The 20685-nt window shown below is 44.8% G+C and overlaps 1 protein-coding gene across 6 annotated transcripts in view; it reads right to left on the bottom strand.

Moving 5' to 3' along the window:
* Positions 1-15244: 15244 nt before the first annotated feature.
* The window catches only part of NFIC (nuclear factor I C), an 84041-nt gene continuing 78600 nt past the window's right edge, over positions 15245-20685 (bottom strand). For all 6 annotated transcript variants that reach the window (XM_089535580.1, XM_089535582.1, XM_089535583.1 and 3 more), the window contains one exon: positions 15245-15557. In XM_089535580.1, the coding sequence (XP_089391706.1) occupies positions 15540-15557 (18 nt within the window). In that variant the 3' untranslated portion in view covers positions 15245-15539. The remainder of the gene's footprint in view (positions 15558-20685) is intronic.

Genomic DNA, 20685 nt, shown 5'->3' with positions numbered 1-20685 from the left:
GAGAGGTGTTCTTGTAGGTCAAAAGAATAGTGGTTTTTCCACATTCCACATTCATGGGGAATATTTTTCCACATTCATGGGCCCCAGGGAATGTCAAAGGACCACTATCTATCTATCTATCTATCTATCTATCTATCTATCTATCTATGGGGTTTATCTGTTTTGAATCATGCTCAGAGAATGTGCTTCCTATGTCTGACCAGCAGGTGGCGCTGGTGGACCACAACTGAGTTTGTTTTTCCAATCATATCCTGGCCATACATTCAAGGAGTCAATGCTGTGAACCGTGGGCTCACCAGATCTTAAGCCATATCCCCAAATATCTAGTTTCCATGGGTCATCTCCAGCTGGGAGATGAAGGTGCATATTCTTTAGTTTTGGGGTCTCATAGAGCCATAGAGTTGGAAGGGACCCCAAAGAGCCATCCAGTTCAACTCTCTTCCATCACACCACCAAAACACTCCTGACAGATGGCCACCCAGCCTCCAAAGAAGGAGGCCCCATCACCTTCCAAGGCAGTGTCTTCCACTGTTGGACAGCTCCCACCATCAGGAAGTTCTGTCTAATGTTTAGGTGGACTCTCTTTTCCTGGAGTTTGGACCCATTGCTCCTTGTCTTAGTCTCTGGAGCAGCAGAATACAAGCTTGCTTCATCCTCAACATGACATCCCTTCAAATATTTAAACAGGGCTGTCATGCCACCTCTTCACCTTCTCTTCTCCATGCTTAACATACCCAGATCCTTCAGTCGCTCCTCATAGGGTTTGGGTGGTTTCCAAGCCTTTCCCCATTTTGGTTGCCTCTCTAGGCAACAGAAAAGAGGTGAGTGCAAACTTTCCGCTCACTTGTAGACATGGTGAACAGATGTCCCCCTTTTCCAAGACATGTCTTGCATTTTAACTTTCTGTCCTGGAGAAGCCCTTAAATGTCATCCATGTAGAGCATGACTATGAAGCCCATTGTGTGCTGCATCACACTGTTGACTCGCGTACAACTTGTAGTCTACTAGGACTCCCTTTCACATGTCGTCTTGTTAAACCTGGTGCCCCCCATCCTACGTCTATGTGTTTCATTTTTTTCCTGCCTAACTGTAGTACCTTCCATTTCTCCCTGTTGAAATTCATTTTGTTAGTTTCTAATATATGAAGGTCTTTTTGAATGTTGATCCTGTCTTCTGGGGTATTGGCTACTCCTCCTAATTTGGTGTCATCTGCAAATTTGATACCCATGCCCTCTATTCCTTCATCCAAGTCATTGATAAAGATGTTGAATAGCCCTGGGCCCAGGACAGAACCCTGTGGCACCCCACTGGTCACTTCTCTCCAAGATGAAGAGGAGCCATTGTTGGACACCCTTTCAGTTCAATGGTCAACGAAGCCCAAATCCACCTTTTACAAGCTTTTTTGCAAGGACGTCATGGGGGGCCTTGTCAAAAGCCTTATTGAAATCATGGAATGCCACATCCATGGCATTCTCTCCATCTACCAAGCTTGTGACGTGATCAAAAAGAGAGGTAAGATTAGTCTGTCGTGACTTGTTTTTGATAATGGGGCTTCTCCAATTATTGGGTCAACACAACTGAGGGGGTAGTCTTTCTTCAGGTAGTAAAGGGTTAGATTATGTGATGAGGTTAAGTTGTGCATTTGGGGTGAACATCATAGAGGTGAAGAGAGAGCCATTGCCCAGTGAGATGGCCATTTGGGCACAAGTGTGGATGCTAAAAAGCCTGAGAGAGGACCATGATGGAGCATCTAACAAAGAAGAATAAAGGGGATATTTGGGAGATTGTCCGATCTCCAAACTCCAAGTTACCCTCATGAACATCCAGGACTCATGATTCCACCTATGTGAGTAGACTAGGATAATATATTTGCTAGTCACATCTTTTGAACATTTTCCTGACTTGGCTGAAGATGATCTAGACCAATGGCTCCCAACCTTTGGTCCTCCAGATGGCTTGGACTTCAACTCCCACGATTTCTGACCGTTGGCCAAGGTAGCTGTGGCTTCTGGGAGTTGAAGTCCAAAACACCCGGAGGACCAAAGGTTGGGAACCATTGATAAACTAATCTGTTACTTGTAACTTTTCTAAGTCTGCCTGGAGCGAAGAGCCCGAAAAACCCCAAAAAACTATGGATGCCGGCCATGAAAGCCTTCGACTTCACTTTGGGCATCACTGTTTTAAAGGCTCTCAAGGGGTCCCATCCAGCTCAGGCAGAAGCAGAGGGGGACCCAAGAGCTTTACACACCCAAACGTGTTTGGTACCTGTAAGGTCTGAGTTAAAGACCAAAATGGATTCACCGCGCCCTGGACACAGGCTGGCCGACACTACTCTGCTGTTGGGGTTGTTGTTTCGATTTCACAGGCCATAAGGCCACAATGTCTTGACTCACGTTCCTCCTCCATCCTTAGTTACCTTTCTTCTTACCATCCTTCAGCCAGTCCTTGTTGGGTTCCTTCTTGATCATGGCCCCCAGATCGGCACCTTTTCGGCAGGGTGCTTTTTTTTGGAGAGGGCGCACAACTCTCCAAACTCTTCTTGAAAGCGCGCATGGTCAAATGAGAAACAAAGAGGCGGCACGACAGTTGAAAGCATAGCTTATTTAATTTTTTTTAATACATTTTTTTCTCTTTTTTTCCACTTTTCTGATTTTTTTCCACTTTTTTTTCTTTCTTTTTTTTGTTTAAATTGTCCGTTTGGATTTTTATTTTTATTTTCCTTTTGCATAGGGGGAAAAAATTAAAAAGAAAAGAAAACCGGAGTCGGCTTTCAGGTAATGGTACATAAAAGGTAGGCGGCGGCGGCGGCGGCTAACAGTATGCGTACAAATGCTAGATTCAAAATATTGTGAGAAGCACCAGGGAATCAAGCTGGAGGGTTGTGTGTATGTGTGGCGTGTACTTATGTGTGTGTGTATTATCCATTGCCTTGTTGAAATGTGGAGCCAAGATGAGGGTGGATGGTTTCCTTTTTAAAGAGGACCAGATTAAAAATTGCATTGGAAAACAAGCTTTCTTGCCTCCCGTTTCATTCGACCGACCCATCCTTTTAGAATGAATTTTTTGGATAACTAATCTGGCCTCCTCTTTGCAATGAATCCAGGGAAACATAGTTCATGGAGCACACTTTGAGTGAAAGATCCCCATCCAGAGAACTACATTTCCCTAGAAAGAGAGGAAAACCATTTCGACAAATTTCTCTGCTTTCCCCCAAACTTGTCCTTGCGAAGTCTTTCCAGCCAGCTTGCTGTTCCCCGGTGCAAGCAGTGTGTTTGTGTTCTCTGTGTGTCTTGTGTGTAGGTTTGTTAAAAACGGAACGTAGCAAGCGAGAAGCGAGACAGAGAATAAGCTATTATTCATAAACATCTGTAAAAATATAAAATGACAAAGCGTGTGGGTGTGGGTGTGTGTGCGGATCCGTGTGCGTCGGGGAGAGGAGAGGTGTTCCAAATCAGAAATGCAAAAGAAAAAAGGAGAGAGGTGGATTACAAAAGGGTTGGGAAGGAAATGAGAAACATGCCACTCGGTGCCACTTTGAGAAACCATGTCTTCCTCGGTTCCCACCCGTCTTCCGTTGTTACCATCCTCCTCCTCATAGACCTACGCAATGGCCATAGAAAACGAACCCCAAAATATCCAAAGATGTTTCCAAAAAACTGAAAGATGGTGCCATGGAAAGAGAGGCGATGGAAAATATTATCCCAGATGAGGAGCGCTGTCAGAGAAAGGCAAAAGTGACCCACCTCACAGTCTTTGCTGGTTTGCAAACTGCACCCATGGATGGACAAAAGTGTGGCCCTCCTGATGTCGATGGACTGCATCTCCCAGGGTTCCTTACTTTTGGATCTGCTGGCCAGGCCAAAAGGGTCTTGCAATCCACAGACACCTAAAGGGCTATGCTTTATCCATTCTCAACCTTCTTCCTTGGCTGGTCAGATTTCTCCACAAATAACATTTTTAGATATAAGACATTTTATCATTTGCAGTTATAGTGATGATTCCACATTAACTGCCATGGTGATATCCATGGAAAACAGGGGTTTGTAGATAACATGTGCCTTCTAGTTGTTTGCAACTTATAACAACCCTAAGATGAAACTATAATGGATTTTTCTGGGGCTGAGAGCATGTGACTTGCCCAAGGTTAGCCAATGGGTTTCCATGGCCAAGTGGGGAATCGAACCCTAGTCTCCAGAGTTGGGGCCCAATGCTGAAACTGCCACACCATACTGGTTCTCCTTATGGGAGAGAGAGGGGATTAAGAACCATCATCCAGAGTGCTTCCAGGAACTACAAATCCCAGGATTCCATAGGACGCAGCCACAGTGGATAGAGTGGGATCATAGTGTTACAACTGTGTAGTGTGGAAGGGCTCAAGGAAGCTCCAGATGGTGGGCACCTTGTTCCTGCGCTGGCGCACTGGGCTGCTTGGCTAATTCTCCATTTTGAAATCTGGATAGAAAAACAAGAATAACTCTACATTTCATTCTCATCTTGCAAAGACAACTCCAAGAGTCTAGGCCAACTCCAGCAGAATGGCCAAAAATGGCAAAGGACAACACAGAACTGGAAGCCCACTTCTGGTTTTGAAAAGGGAGCCTTTTCTTCTTTTTAAAAAGAAAAACGTTGTGAAAGCAATAACATTGTATGATCACTATTATTCAGAAGGGGATTTGCCCTTGCCTACCTCTGAGGCTGAGAGAGCGCAGTGCGTGCCCAAGGTCTCCCGGTGGGTTTGCATAGCTGAGCTACGGATTCGAACCCTGGCCTCCTGAAGTCCTAGTCCAACGCTGAAACCGTCGCACTTTGCTGCCTCTCTTAACAGAAAAGAAAACAGTTATTCGGAGGAGGTTAGCCCTTGCCTTCCTCTAAGGCTGAGAGAGTGTGGCTTGGCCAAGGGTCTCCCAGAGCCCGTCTGGCCATTATTTTATAGTGGGCATCTCTCCCCAAATGGGATTCATAGTACACTATACTGGCTCTGCAGAGGATAGATAGGGATATCCAATTTAATCCATGAACCAAAGAAACAGATTCCAATTGGGAGCTTCACCTGACTAATGCTAGGATAATAATTCTAATAATTCGGACTAATGCTAGGATCATTTTCTTTATTCCTGGTTTTGGCTTCTTTTCTGTCACTTTCGCCTCAGTCTGAATGCATGGATGGATGGACATACGAATGAGAAAAATGAACACCTGGGAACAACTGTTTTAAAAAATGCCTTGCATTCAATCCTGGCGACACTGCTCCAGCCAAGATTGCTTTTTTACAGAGGGATCCAAATTCTCTTTCCCAAGGATATATATTTTTTCGAACCCGAAATTATGACTTGAAAAAGCATAATGAAGATTGAAACGTGGGAGGGAAGAATGGCAAAGGGTGGGGACACACCAAAGAAGGACGACAAAACACAAAACGGCAGAAAAGTTCATAGGCACAGCTTCAGTTATATTTTTGGTATTTCACGTATTCATTGCTCCTGCTGGCTTCTCTTCCATCTGAGTGTGTATACAATTGTTTTCCTCTTTAACATTACGGACCGGTAACAGAATGGCGCGTTTAAGCAAACGGGGCTTTGGAGGATCCAGAAATCTTCCAACTTTTAAAATTTCCTAATTTGAACTGGGATGGGGGGGGGGGAAATACCCTACCATGTCTGGTGAGCCCATTTAATGTCTAGAAATCCTTCCTTTCAAAAACACAACACGCCGCAACTCTTTCTCTCTTCCTTCCAAAAAAGGGGTCTGAAAGACTATGAACATCTACTGAGAAATTTAGAAGAATCAGAGCAGGGATCGCTTGACGAACTAGAGTTGGTTCATCCGACTTGAGGAACTGCACTGGAAAGCATCTACACTGTAGAAATAGTGCGGTTTGATACCACTTTTAAGTGCCATTGCTCTGTCCGATGGGCTCTTGGTACTGGTAGTTTGCATGGTCTTTCGCCTACTCTTGCAAAGAGTGTCGGTGCCTCCCCAAACTACAAATCCCAGGATGGTGTAGGATGGAGCTCAAGTAGTGCCAAACAGTGCTACTTTTACAGTGTAGATGCACCCTGGGTGGAACTTATGACTGCACCATGACATGAAACTGCTTTGAATCTGTTTATCTCTTGCTGTTCCTCCACAAGTGCCACTTCTAAAACTCTTAGTGCTTACACAAAATGACTATTTGTATCTTTGCAAAGACACAATTCACTTCCCATGTTGGGGTACAGTAAATCCACGTTGCGGTTTAACCCAGAATTTCAAGTTGTTCTCCAACTTCCTCACCTCTCTACCCAAAACGGTTTCAAGACCTTGGACAGTTCCTATACATCCCAAAGCAGATACAACACAGCCTTCATACGCAAGTCATCAACCACCTTGGGACTGGTAAACCAGATTCAAACTGGTTTAGATTGTACATGTGGACAGGAAAGAAGAAAGAAAACCTCATTTCCCAGCCAGTGAACTCTGATGAAATAGGGCTGCAGCAATCCTTATGTTTTGGACAAAGGATGTTGTCAAGAGAAAATTTGGAGGCAAGGCTGTCTGAAGCATCTTCTAAAGAAGACATTCAGGGAAAGATGTCTAAGGTCAGTGGTTCCCAAACTTTGGTCCTCCAGATGTTTTGGATTTCAGCTCCCAGCGTTCCCAATTGTTGGCCAAGATGGCTAGGCCTTTGAGGAATTCAAGTCCAAAATACCTGGAGGAACGAAGTCTGGGAATCACTGCTCTAGATTCTCAATCTGTCATCAATGAAGGACTTTTGCTTTCAATTCCCAGAATCCCTGACTCCTGACCATGCTGGGAGCTGCAGTCCAAAATGTCCAGAATGCCAAAGTTTGACAATCCCAGTTCCACATTGTTATGTGGATATTGTGTCCTCTGACGTTCCTTGAGTCTGACCTTTACCTTCAACATCTTGTTCCCTTTTCCTACAGAAGCTCACTGCTTTCTTATAAACTGAAGTGTTGAAGGACCAGGAAAATACCGCATTAATTTGGAAGCCACCATTCCTGAATTTAGAGAATAATGCTCAATAACATTTGCCTCCCATGCACTGGAAGGCTCTCCACCCATCGCTCAAACTCAAAACACCACCATCAACGGTGTGCAAATTAAAAGGAGCTTGTCTTGGCCTTTTCCTCCATCACCACCACCCCACAACTTAATAAAATTGTATTGCAAAAGTATAAGGTATACATTGCTTCTATCTTTACCAAATCCCATATCAACAATGCAAAACTTTTTCACCGGTAGTGCACAAGAAACGCCAGAAAGAGCCAAGTGTCACTTTTGGGAAGAGGAGAAGAAGAAAGGATGGGTTGCAAGATCCTTGTGTCTTCCTCTGCTGAAACCAAAATCTGAGGATATCACTAAGGAGGGCAGACAGAATTGCCAGTCTGGTAGGAACAAGGTGAGGTTTGGAAACACTGGGAGGACTGTGCCCAACAGAAGGCACAGGCTGCCAAGAGGAAGACCTATCTGCTTGCCTTACCATCCTCCCTGCCTTGATTGTCTGGAAGACCCATGAGAAGAGAGCTATTCAGCTGGGATGAGCCTAAAATCAGGTCCAGGTAACCCATGAGAAAAGAGTGGTTCACCTGGGATGAGTCCCAAAATTAGTTCCAGGTAACCCATGGGAAGAGAGCTTTCTACCTGGAGCATGCCCAAATTCAGCTCCAGGTAACCAGGAGCCGAAAATCAGCCCCAGATAACCCACAAGAAGAGAGCAGTTCACCTGGGGCAAGTCCGAAATCAGCTCCAGGTAATTCCAGCTGTGTCTCTCCAAATATTTTTGAACAGCAACTCCCTTCAAAGAGGCTACATTGAACAGGGTTTATGGGACTCACCAGCAAAAATGTCTAGAGTGGTGGTTCCAAACCTTTGGTGCTCCAAACGTTTTGGACTTCAGCTCCCATCATTCCTGTTGGTGACGCTGGCTAGGGCTTCTGAAGTGGAGAACCAAAAATGGGAAGCACTGGTCCAGAGGGCCACAATTGCCCATCCGTCATTCCTAGACATATATCTTTGTTCATTTTAGGCCACTGTCTTAAGGAGGAATGGATCTCCCTTTCTGAATACTGTTACTGTATTGTTTCTGTGGGTTTCTCCCATCCAGAAGCCCACTCTTCCAGGTGGAAATCAAAAGAATTTCTACACTTGTTTGCATGGTTATCATTGCACAGTAGGAACAGTTTCTGTTGGCCATTTGGACCTTCCTCTAAATGCTTGGTTAAGTAGAAGGCAGTAGGAAAAGTGGAAGACAGCTTTCCAAATTGATAAGACTCCACCAAGGAAGCTACAACGCCTGCCCTGAATCTGCAAGACCTGAGCAAGGCAGTTGCTCAGTAGATTTCACTAGTGACCCAGTAGATTTCAAGGCAGAGCTGGGAATCAAACCCTAGTCTCCAGAGTCATAGTCCAATGCCCAAACTACTATGCCACGCTGGCTCAAATATCGATCGATTGATTGATCGATCTAGATATATTTTGCTAAAGACAAAAGCACTTGGGAAGAAAGTACGGGCAGAATTGCATATTTGACATTTATATTTCTAACTGGAAGACATGTGACAAGACCAGTGGCGAACGAATTGCTAGTTCAGGGGACACCCACAATCCCCCTTTTGAGAAAAAGGATAACATTGCAAAAACACATGGCGTAGAATTGGGAAGGGGGCTGATAAATCTGGGTGACATTTTAGTCTTCCTTGGGGAATGTCTGTTCCATGTCAAGCTTGAAGCCTGGTCAGGTTTCCTAACTCTTCCCCAAAGATACACTAGAGATTTTAATTCTGCACTGGTTATTGGTACAGATGGAAAGACTATTGATAAATATTTGGGGGGGGGGGTGTTATGCTCAAAAAGCAGGTTTCTCAAGTGTTAAGGCTGATGAGAAAAGTCCTAGGCTGTCAAGAAGCTTGGGACTCATTCTCCACCAAAACCACACAAGTTTTGTTTTGCACAAGAAACAATCTCCCGCGAAAGAATCAACCTTTCCTGTGCAGAATATTACTCTCTATACCGAAAAAGCCATTCCCTGGCCAGAAAGTGTGGCAAATGGGACACTGTGTGCAAAATTTGCACATGTTTTTTCTTCACAAAAAGCCTTTTCTGCACAGAAAAAAACCTATTTTCTGTGCAAAAAACAACCACGTGCGAATTTTGCGCAGAAAAGTCACGAGTTCCAAACGGGCTCCTGAAACCTTCTTGCAATGGGAAGAAAATTGGTGAAATGAACCACTGCTTCCTTTGAGAAGAAATTTAGCGATGCATTACGTCCTTAGTTATCGGGAATGATCGCTCTCTTTAAAAAAGAGAGCGCCTGGTTTGGAGGCGTTCTACTTCCAAATATGACAAGCAAAAGGATGGTGAAGCTCCTGGATTAGGGTCCCTGCTTTTGTGGGGAAAGGACTTTGGACTGGATAGTTCCTGGGTCTCCATCTCACAAGGCAATCCTTAGTTAGTGGTGTCATCTCTTGCAAATCTCTCTTTACCCTAGGTAAGAGATTTCCCGGATTTCCTTGGGATGAGGGGAGCCATAATAGCTTTTGTTTTAAAGCAGCTTAATTTTGTAGTGTAGACCTCTCTTCCTACCTAAAACAACGGTCTTTCAGTTTCAAAAACACATATCAAAGGATGTCGCTACCATCATCAAACCTTTCATCATCATCATCAAACGATGTCGCTACCATGTTAGTCTGCTGCAGCAAAAGAACCAAAAGTCTCACAGCATCGCCAAGGCTGGTTTAGTTTAGCCTGAGCCCCCATCGATTCTTTAACAAGACCCTCCTACGGATGTGCGGCCATTGATTGTTTCGAGCTGGTATTAAAAGGTTTTGGTGTAACCCACAGGGATGGAAAGGTTATTGCAAAATATTCAGAAAGATGGTAGGGAAAAATGTGTTTCACAAGGAGAAACTCGGACGAACAAGAACCTTTGCAGTTCGGAACCTATTCTGGGTGAAATGTATAGGAAAGGGCTAAAATTTCCCATTGCTTTCCCCCCAAGAATTAAATTAGTAAAGAATTGCTATCCTAATATAATCGGCTCAATTCCGGTCAGAGGGTTCAGATCATGGGAATTCAGGTCCTTTCAAGAGATTCCTACATACGCTATAGAATTAAAACGGTTTTCCATTGGAACTGGATGTTACTAGAGATAGAGAGTGGATCCTAACAGGAGTGAAAATGACCTGAACTCCTAATCCAGTGCTCTAAGCATTACTCCCCATTGGCTTGCTCTGCTTCACTTTCTGTCCCAAAAAGAGGTCTAAAATTGGTCCGGGGATCCCTTGGAAACATAGCGAAAGTGCTTCTCATGCCCCTTAGAGCAGTGGTTCTCAACCTTCCTAATGCCGCAACCCTTTAATACAGTTCCTCATGTTGTGGTGACCCCCAACCATAAATTATTTTCATCTCGGTTCCTAAAACCATCAGAAATACGTGTTTTCCAATGATCTTAGGCAACCCCCATGAAAGGGTTGTTCAACCCCCAAAGGGGTTGCGACCCACAGGTTGGGATCCACTGCCTTAGAGGGATTTGGGGGCAAAAATATTGATTTTAAAAAAATCAGGGGGTGCCCTTGGCCACAAAATGGCCCTGGGACCACATGTGGCCCACAGGTTTTACTTTGCCCACCTCGGTTTAAACCCACACCATGGAAATACACTCATCCCTCCATATTTACGGATTTGATTTTTGCGGATTTGATTATTCACGGATTTGATTAATATGTTCTCTCTAGGAATATCTAGGTCCCCCAGTGCAACTCTATGTTCAACTTTAACTAAAAGTTGTACTGAAAGACCTAAAGATTCCTAGAGAGAATACTTTACTAGGCATCTGTAGCTCCTCTGGCTCAATTTCTATGGTCAGTGTCTGTCGGACATTGACCACAGAGTTGCACTGGAGGACCTAGAGATTCCTGGAGAGGTGTCCTCTCAGGCAAAACCAGGGCATTTTTGTTATTTGCGGTTTTTCCATGTTCACGGGGGTTTTGTGCCCCTAACCCTATCAAATATGGAGGGACAAGGGTACTCTTCTGTTACAACCAGTCAAGAGCAGAGGAAAACAATCCATGACACCCACCAGCCTCCCTTCCACCCCTATCGACATCCACCCCCCCTTGGCCTAGACCCTTGTGATTTTGAAATTAAAATCGATTAATTACACCCCCCCACCTCCATCCCCGCATTGCAACCTGCCCCGTTCCCTCCCATGCAACCATCCATAATGCTGATTATATCGTTTTCTGTTTTAAAAAATGGCAATACGCTCCCGCCCCAAACCTCCCCAACCCAGTTTCTTTCGTTTCCCTCTTCCCCCCCCCCCGCATACACGCATCAAAAATAATAATAATAACCATGCAGCAACACCTGTGCAGTGATGTCATTAGAGTTAATACGTATTTTCGTAGAAGGCAAGGCACATTATGTGGTATAAAACGTTATTTTTTTATCCTCTTTTTTTTTCTTTCTCGTGCAAATTAGAAAAAAAAAACACCACGGCGGGTTGTCGTTGTTGTTTTCTTTGTTCCTCATCGTCGACGCGGACGGAAGGGAAGAAAGAAAGGGAGGGAGGGAAAGGGGAAGGAGAGCTTTTAATGTATATTTGCCATGCACATTCTCAGCCAGCTGATTGGTTGAGCTAGGTCACATGAGTCCCTGTTTCAAAGCACCATGCATTCTAGAGTTTGTAAGGGTTAATTTTGGCAGGGTTTTCGTTTTCCTCCCGAAATCGTTCCCTCTCCACCAACTGCAGATTATTTTTTAAAAAATTCGCTTTATATATGTATATATCAAAAGAAATTCTGGGTCAGATTCGCACGCAAAACCCCTCGTCGCCTCCTCGAAACCCCATGGCACGGTCCCACCTTGGAGACGCCACAGGGTTCGAGGGACGGAAGGGTCCACGTTGGATGTATTTACTCTCTCCTGCCCAGTTCCCAACCCATGACTGGTTGAACCCAGCATCGACGTTTCTCATCGTCAAGGTGCAAAGGTGTAAACAAGTACCGCTGGAAACCATCGCCCCCCTTTTCCCCAAACAACGCTGAATTTGAGGTGGGGGCTTGGGTTATCTAGCAAAGTCTTTTTTAAAAAGGAAAAGAAATCCCTCCCCTCTTGGCCTTGGAAGGGAGCGGATGGGGTAGATAGGAGGTTTTGCATAAGCAAACGCAAGCCCCGAAATGACTGCCGGGTTGAAGGTAGGCCGTGGCATCCAAGTTCCAGCATTTTCTGAGAAGGACAAGATGGCGGAGGGCGGGCACAATGGTGGGGCTCTTCCATAGGTACGAGGGTCAGGCTGAAGATGGAAAGTTCAAGAACAAGGAGGTTTCCACCTGAGAGAGGGTCATGGGGCCACAAGGAGGGAGCGGTTTCTGTTGCATGAAGTGCAAAGTCCAGAGCAGACTAATCTTCCACCGAAGGGGGAGAAGACTCTGGGTTCATGTTGACATTGCTGGAGAGGATTCTCTTCATGAAAACTGATCAGCAACAAGCATCTACCATCCCCAAAGACCGCCTGGGAACACAACCGTAAGAAAAATTAAATCCTTCCTTCCTTCCCAAAAAATTACTGAATCTCCGTCTTAGAAGATGGGAAGGAGTTCCCAACAAACCACAGAGGTGTGGAGATCAGCGTTGGTTATCTCGAATTCTGTCCCTTTTCCGACTCACAGAAAGAGTGGAAGCTCTTCTGAACATCTTTCTTGGTTTACCTCTTCAGTGCAAACGGCTCTGAACAACTTTTGTGGCTCCTCAAAACTGCCCCAGGCCAAAGGATTTGGAGAAGGCAAGGACACAATAGAGAAGGTAAGGCTCTTTCCACAAAAACTATTGTTCCCAAGACTTCCCTGGGATGAAGCCTCTTGAAATCAGTTTTAGTTTGCAGTGTAGAGACTCCGCTGGTAATAAAGACCATGTAGGTTCTTGCGGCTTTCCAAGTAGAAGTTCGCCACTATGCAACCAAAGTGTGGCCATGACTATTTATCAAGGACCACTCTCTCTAGGGCTTTTCCTTGTTTCTTGTGAGAGGAGCTACGTTCTACTGGATCCATCCGTCCCATATAGGCAGACGCACAATCCATTTCAGGCTACAGTGATCTTGGATAGGATTCTTCTTGCTTCTACTCTTTCTTTTCTTTTTTTTACATGATTTGATGCTTTGGCACCAGGGTAGGAGGAACATTCTTGGTGATCTGAAGTGTGGATGCCCTGTGCCCAAATGGGGAAAGTAAATCATACGGGAACCAAATCCCTTACTTTGTCAGTAGTCCATCTGGCCCTCACAGAGGACTTTAAGCGCAAACTCCAGCATCCTGGCGCTGACTCAGGATGGTGGGAGACCCACTTCGTGGCATGTTTTAAAACTTTGGTGTCTGCTAGGAAGGAGGGAAAGGCTGGGAGGGTGTGTCGAAGTGATGCGTTGGGAGCGTCGTTCTTTCGCCCGCCCTCGACCCGGATCTCTGTCGCCCCTTCGAATGCCACTCTCCGTCACCCAGCAAGAAGGACTGGAGCATTAAAATGTAGGCACTTGAACCAGTCCAGGATGGCTTATCTGGGGCTTGCGGGTGGGCAGGTTGGAGGGCAGTGAAGGGATAAGAGTCCTAAAGGAAGGGGGGAAACTACAGAAGAGGGTACCACCTTCCCCAGCTCTGCATGAACCTAACTTTTTTAAACACTCTTGTCCTGACAGATTTCTGATTAAGATCTTAGCCTTATCACCACCCCGTCTGTACAGATGGAAAATCTCTTCACCATCTTCCACACCTTCCCCCTCACACCACATTATTATTTATTTTTTTTAAAAAGAAAATCTCATCCAGGAGACTACTTACTTTATCCTACCACGCTTCACTTTACTTTTCTCCTTTTCTTTCCCTCCTCCTCTTCAAAGTGCATTTTCTAGGGGGAAAATAATGTGCAATCCATAATAGCAATCATCCTCACCCTCTCCACCACGGTCCTTAACATCATCATCTCATAGCTGGTCTACTATGGCATGCATAGTTCTTTGTACACAAAGTTTGGAAGCTGAACGGGGAAGGGGAAGGGATAGGGGGAGGGTCCATCCACCTATGGAGACCACCTCTAACCTCCATCCCAATCGGAGATGCCAACTTCACAAGGAAAGCTGCATCTATCTTCATCAGCTTCTGTCAGATGGGCTGCCCACCTTTTGCAGGAAGGAGATTGAAGTTGGGTAGAAGGGAGTTTTGAGTCTAGACATGCCATCTCCCCACCCTACCCCAGCCCCAAGTGCAATTCCCTTCTGCCCACCCGCAAGGAAATGGGGAGGCAAAGACATGCTGTTTCAACACAACATGGTTGCAAATGTGTTCATCACGCTGCCCATGACAAAATGCTACCTCTTCCCTTCCGGCTCAAAACCTCAACCTGTTTTCAACATTCACTGCTGAGTTTCCAATGTCCCCCCCACCACCACCACCACTTAAACTCCAGCCTCCTCCCCACACTTTTTGCACAAAGCCAGGGAATTTTGCACAAAACCTTGAATTGCGACGGCTCAAATCCATCCATTCCTCCCACCAGACCAACCTCAACTGGATCGACCCTTCCCCTCCCCATTTTCCCCCTCCCAAAGATTGCATCTTTTGAGATGAACCCATAAAGCATTCTGGGAGCGGAATATCAAAAGGAAGCCCCCACGGCTATTTCAGAAGTCTTGTTGATGTGCCGGGCTGGTAAGTTCTGGGCCCAGCAAACCTCCATTGGAAAGCAAAGCAGGGAGACAGAGGAAAGAGGCAGCAGATATAGCTTAAAAGGTGCCTAACATAGATTTCTCTTTCTCTCTCTCGAAGGAAATGGCGTGGGCCCAGGCCTCCGCTTTTTGACCAGTCTTGGATAGATCCATAGAGCAGTCCCAAGGGTCACGCTGCTGACACGTCCCCGAAGGAAGGGGAAGGGGAACCAGGCATAGAAAAAGGAAGGAGGTGTCTGCAGCAGGCCGGGTTAATTCTTTCTCTTTCTTTTGTTTTTCTACTCACGGGAGCCGGAAAAATAATCCGAAACTTTTGCATATACATCCCTTTCGAGAAAGCGACGGGCGGGATCCAAGTGGGTCAGGAAAGGGCTGCTGGGAAGGAGAGAGCGATCCCGATTCTCCTCGGAAAGGTGCGTAGTGTCGTTACCGAAACAACAACAAAAAATAAAAATAAAAGACAACTCCCATCCAACAGCTGTCTTTTCGGGTGTTGCTCAGTTGAGGAAGGTCGCTGTCAGGATGGGAAAGGTGTGGGGTTGGGATATATATATATATATTTTTTGTGTCATCATTTGTTTTCAAAAGTTTGATCCTTCCCCTCCTTTCCTTCTGTCCTTCCATGGTGCCTCTCGATAGTGCCGTTAAGTCTTTCTTTCTTTCTTTCTTTCTTTCTTTCTTTCTTTCTCTCTCATTCATTCAATCTTTCTTTACGATGCCACCAAACTTTGGGCCAAGGGTAGGAGGGCTGCGTCGTTCTCCTCAAAGGAAGCCCAAAGCCCAGGAGGGGAGGAAAGGAAGATGATGGCGCAGGTGGAAGCTGCAGTTAACCTAGATACCAGGACTAGCGGGAAGAGGGACAAGAAGGAGACAAAGGAAAAGCAGAATTAATCCATGAGAAACATCTTGTTCTTCCCGCGCAAAAAAGTGTTTGCCTGCCACAGCTCTAAATTTGAGATCTGCAGGAGAAGAGAGGCAGCATGGTCTTGCAGTTTGAGTGCTGGACTATGACTCTGGAGACCAGGCTTCAACCAGATATTACTTCCTGAACAAACAATCATGTTTTCTGCACAGAAAATGTTTTTCTGTTAAAAAAAAAATACAATGTGCAATTTTGCACAGAAAATGTCCGGAACTGCGAAAAGTCTCCAAAACTGCACAGTTTTCAAAGACTTTCTCACAATGGGAAGGAAAGGGCTAGCAACTATTTCTTGCTTCCTTTAAGAAGGAAATCAGTTTGAGTGCTGGACTCTTTCCCCCTGGAACACATTGGGATGTTTGCACACAGGGAGGATATTAAGCAGAAATATCAGTTTTTGAAGCAGGGGAAAAAACTATAGAAATTATTCATCCTGGTTTGTAAGAATGCAATAGTGATTTTTATCTCTGCTCAGTGCTGTTGCCTGGTATAAAACAGAAGAGATGTTGATAAAGTCATTCTACCTTCCCTTGCACTCTCTTCAGAGTCAAGGAGGAAAGCCTACAATTTTGTCCGTCTGATCTGACAAACCGTGTCTTATAATTTGCTGGATGGGCAGAAGAAAGAGAGAGGCAGAGCTGAGAGTAGAAAGAGGGGATTTGGCCTTGCAGTCGCCCACAAAAACCACACGGAGGATGTGGCAAGCCACTGGAAAGGCCTTGGTGGGACCTTAGAGACGGGAACATGAAAGAAGAGCAAAGGTGGGTTGTGTTTGTGTGTTTGTGTGTTTGGTACTTGGCTAGGGGTGTAGATATTTAAAAATATCATTCTATCCAGATGAGGACAGGTAATATTAGAATGCAACAAATAATCTATGACAAGGTATCTGAGGCAATTGCTTCTAGGTCTTCGTCTTGCTTCCTCATCCACCATTGTCCAAGCAGATGGGAAGGACTTCAAATGGAGGTCTTGGCAGGGCCTTCACCACAGATATTAGATAGATAGATAGATAGATAGATAGATAGATAGATAGATAGATAGATGATAGATAGATAGATAGATAGATAGATAGCATTTTTTTGGAGAGAAATATACCTGGTTGTGTGTATACCACTACAGTTTAGGATTCTAATGGGAATGCAACAAGGTGGTTTGGAGTGTTGGACTAGGAGTCTGGAGACCAGAGTTTGATTCCTTGCTTGCCCATAGAAACCCACTGGGTGACCTTAGGTGAAGTCACACTCTCTCAGCCTCAGGGGAAGGCCAAGGCAAGCCTCCTCTGAACAAATCTTGCCAAGAAAACCCAATGATAGGTCGCCATAAGCCAGAAATGACTTGAAGGCACACAACAACAAAGAAGTAGACTTCCAAGAGTGTGGCTAAAAATAGAGGGGAATTCAGATAATGGATAATGTTGACAAACTTCTGCAATGGTGGCAGATAACAATTCAGTTTTTAAAAGGTAAGTTTCCAAGCTCTGCTGTCCTCATAAATGAAAATCAAAATCAAAATCAAAATCAAGCCAGAGTCCAGTTTTGCTGTTTTTCCATGCATCCAATAGATGGCAGGCTAGGGCTTTCTAGTCACTTTCTGCGGAGTTTTGCGTGTGCACATGTGTCTTCAAGCTGACTGTGGACTTATGGCAACTCCATGAATTATTCTATAGCTTTTCTTAGTCAAGGAAGTACTTGGTTATAAATTGCAAAGGGATCTTGTATCTCTCTTTGAGATCAACTGAGAGAAAGAAAGAAGTTGATAGCATGAGCTTTGATAAACTCCATAGACTTAGGTCTGCGGAACTAGACTTCAGTCTACTTTTTTTTCTTTGTTATCTCCTTATACTTTATTAGTATAATAAAAATTGAAAAATAAAAAGGGTCAACTACACAGACAGGCATGTGTCCATAGATTCATAAAATCTTAAGAGTTGGAAGGGACTACAAGGACCATATAGTCCAAGCCCCTATGTGTATATGTGCCTTCCAGTCGCTTTGTGATTTATGGCAACCCCACGAATTTTCATAGGGTTTCCTTAGGCAGGGAATAATAAGAAGTGGGTTTGGCCAGTAACCAAAATGGAAAAGGGTTTGAAACACATGTCCTATGAGAAGCAACTTAGGGAGCTGGATATGTTTAGGTTGGAGAGGAGAAAGTTAATGAGGTGACATGATAGCCATGTTTAAATATTTAAAGGGATGTCATCTTGAAGATGGAGCAAGACTATTTAGCATTAAGACTAGGATGTGGAGCAAGGGATTCAGACTACGAGAAAAGAAGTTACCCCTAAACATGAGGAAGAAACTCCTGATGTTAAAAGCAGTTCAACAATGGAAAACATTGCCTTGAAATGTGACAGAGTCTCCATCTTTGGAGGCTTTTAAACAGAATTTGGAGGCTCATCCATTGGGAAGGATTGGATGTGTCTTCTTGCATGGAAGAATGGGGTTTGACTGGATGACCCTTGGGAACCCTTCCAACTCTATGTTTCTAATAGCACCCAGAATTTGTTGCTGCTCTCCTATGCAAGCACTAGCTTTGCTTAGTTTCCAAGATCAGACAGGATCTGCTGCCTTTAGGGTTTTTAGGCCCTGTCCAACTCCTTGCCATCCAAGAATACACAAGCACTGCTGATCCTCATCCAACCTCCAAAGAAGGAGACCCTGCCTTCCTCTGAGGCAGCGTCTTCCACCACCGAACAGCTTACAGACAAGAAGTTCTTCACATCCTTCCTTCCCATTTGAATCCAAATTCATATCTGAAAGCAGGCCCTTGGTGCCTCATCCTTTCAAAGGAGGGATCCACCCTGAGCCCTAGCTTTCTGGGGTCCATGCACAAGTCTCCAGGGCCATTGAAAACTCATATTTTTCAGCTTCTCACTCCAACGTACATCCACTGCCCTTTGTTGTCGGCTGGCTGCACTGCAGTCCGCACGCCTCCCCTTGCGATGGGGATGGGGAGACTGCACTATGAATTCCTACAGCGTTCCGGCTTACATCTTGCCGAATCAGCATTACCACGCCGGGGAGAGTGAATCTCTCCCTCCCTCCCTCCTCCTCTCTTTGATCCCTCTGAACCGTGCAACTGCAGCCTGCATGCGGCAACCGATGCCACTTTGCACCTGCTCTCTCTGCAATCAGATGGGCGCCCTCCTCCCCGCCACAATCTCTGGAAAAGTCAAACCGCACCACAGATAAGCATGCAAGGAGGGGGGGAAATATTAACATTGAACATTTAGAAACACAAAGATCTAGCCGTGCATCTGAGGAGTCGACTCAAGTCTACGAAAGCTCATGCTGCCAACTTCTTTCTTTCAGTCAATCTCAAACCTGCTACAAGATCCCTCTACATTCATAAACACAGTTTAGATATCCAACCTTCCCCCCTTGCAGGGTAGGATTCCAGGTTATTTCAAACTCTTTCATTGCTGGTGTTGAGCAAGGCCTTTTTATTTGTAAGGCTGAATCTACACCCCTCAAATGACCAGGGGCAGATATTTACAGACCCCATTTTTGAACCGTGTATGTCATTGTGACCAAGCTCCTGATGTTCTCCATCATACTGTATTGCTTTGTCTATTGCATATAATTCCTAGGGAAGAATTGTTAAGGAGGTTAATGGAAATGAGTATCTGTTTGGATGGGCTATCAGTGGAATACTTATTGGAAGAGCGGAACCTGCATATTACCAGGCTAATGGCCAATTTTCTGGTGGAGGCAACAAGCTTATGGCATAAATTTCACAATAATGATCTTGAAGTTTTATTGTAAATGTGTGTTGCTGTATGCTTAATAAAGGTTGAATGAAATGAAAATATCCAACCAGATTTCCGCCCTTCCATGATACTTTCAAGGTAGCTGCCATCCTCTCTGCACCGCAGCAAAAACAACGATGAAGCTTTATTTATTGCGGCATGGTCTCTCATTCGCAAAGGGCTGGTGTTGTTGTCGTGTGCCTTTAAGTCAGTTCTAATTTATGGTGACCCTAAGGTGAACTTATCAAGGGGTTTTCTTGGTAGGATTTATTCAGAGGGGGTTTGTGTTTGCCATCCTCTGAGGCTGAGAGAGTGGGATTTGCCCATGGTTACCCAGTGGGTTTCCATGGCTGAGTTGAGATTCAAACCCTGGTCCCCAGAATCATCGTTCAACACTCAAACCACCTTGTTGCATTATGTAGCATTTTCCCATTAGAATCCTAAACTGTAGATTGTTTTTCTAGGAGTGGAAAATTCATGCACACACATACACATGGGTATATTTCTCTCCAAAAATAATGCTATCTATCTATCTATCTATCTATCTATCTATCTATCTATGAACAAGCAAGATTAATCATTGTATGTAAAAAATATCATCAGTGAATGCTATCATCCTTTTGCAAAGAGAGGATCAGGAGATCCATTTCACCAAAAGTACTGCATTGTAAGATGTGACTTTCTTATCATCTTAGAATCCACATGGCTGAGGCAGGATTTGAATCCTGGTCTCCGGAGCCATAGCCCAACCCTCAAACCATGCTGACTCCAAGGTTACTCTACAACAAATGAATCCTAAAAGCTTTTCAGGGGGAGGAAAAGAAAGTAAGTTGTTGTTATTGGGCAGGCCAGGAGAGGCAGAGTCTCAGCTGCCCAGATGCCTTTGCCAAATGTTCAGCCTGTGCCAGGTGCCAATGGCGGTGCCGCTGGAGGGGAAGGAAAAGGAATCCCATTGGCTGGCAGCCACAAGGTTAAAGCAGTGCCAACTGATTGTCTCTTCAGAGGCTGCCACGCTTATCTGGCCAAGCCAGGCAAGGCAAAGCAGAAAGGCAGGTGGAAGAAAGACCCACGGAAGAAGGCTGGCTTAGAGTCCTGTCAAGGTTGTGTGCCTCTGTGTGTGCTGTCTTGTTGTTTATATATATATATATATATATATATATATATATATTCCTTGCAGAAATATTTAACAAAATATTTTTTAAAGAAGCACAGAGTCCTCTCTTTCAGGATGCTGGGAAACTGCCAGCCCAGATCCTGGCAAGGAGGAGTCACAAGGAGGCTGATGGAAAGACACATGGGAGG

The sequence above is a fragment of the Sceloporus occidentalis genome, unplaced genomic scaffold, assembly GCF_023333645.1.
Source record: "Sceloporus occidentalis isolate IW3139 unplaced genomic scaffold, rSceOcc1.0.p SCAF_8, whole genome shotgun sequence".
In the NCBI taxonomy this organism is placed as follows: domain Eukaryota; kingdom Metazoa; phylum Chordata; class Lepidosauria; order Squamata; family Phrynosomatidae; genus Sceloporus; species Sceloporus occidentalis.
The sequence above is the reverse complement of the archived record's forward strand: the minus strand, read 5'-3'. Positions and strand labels throughout refer to the sequence as shown.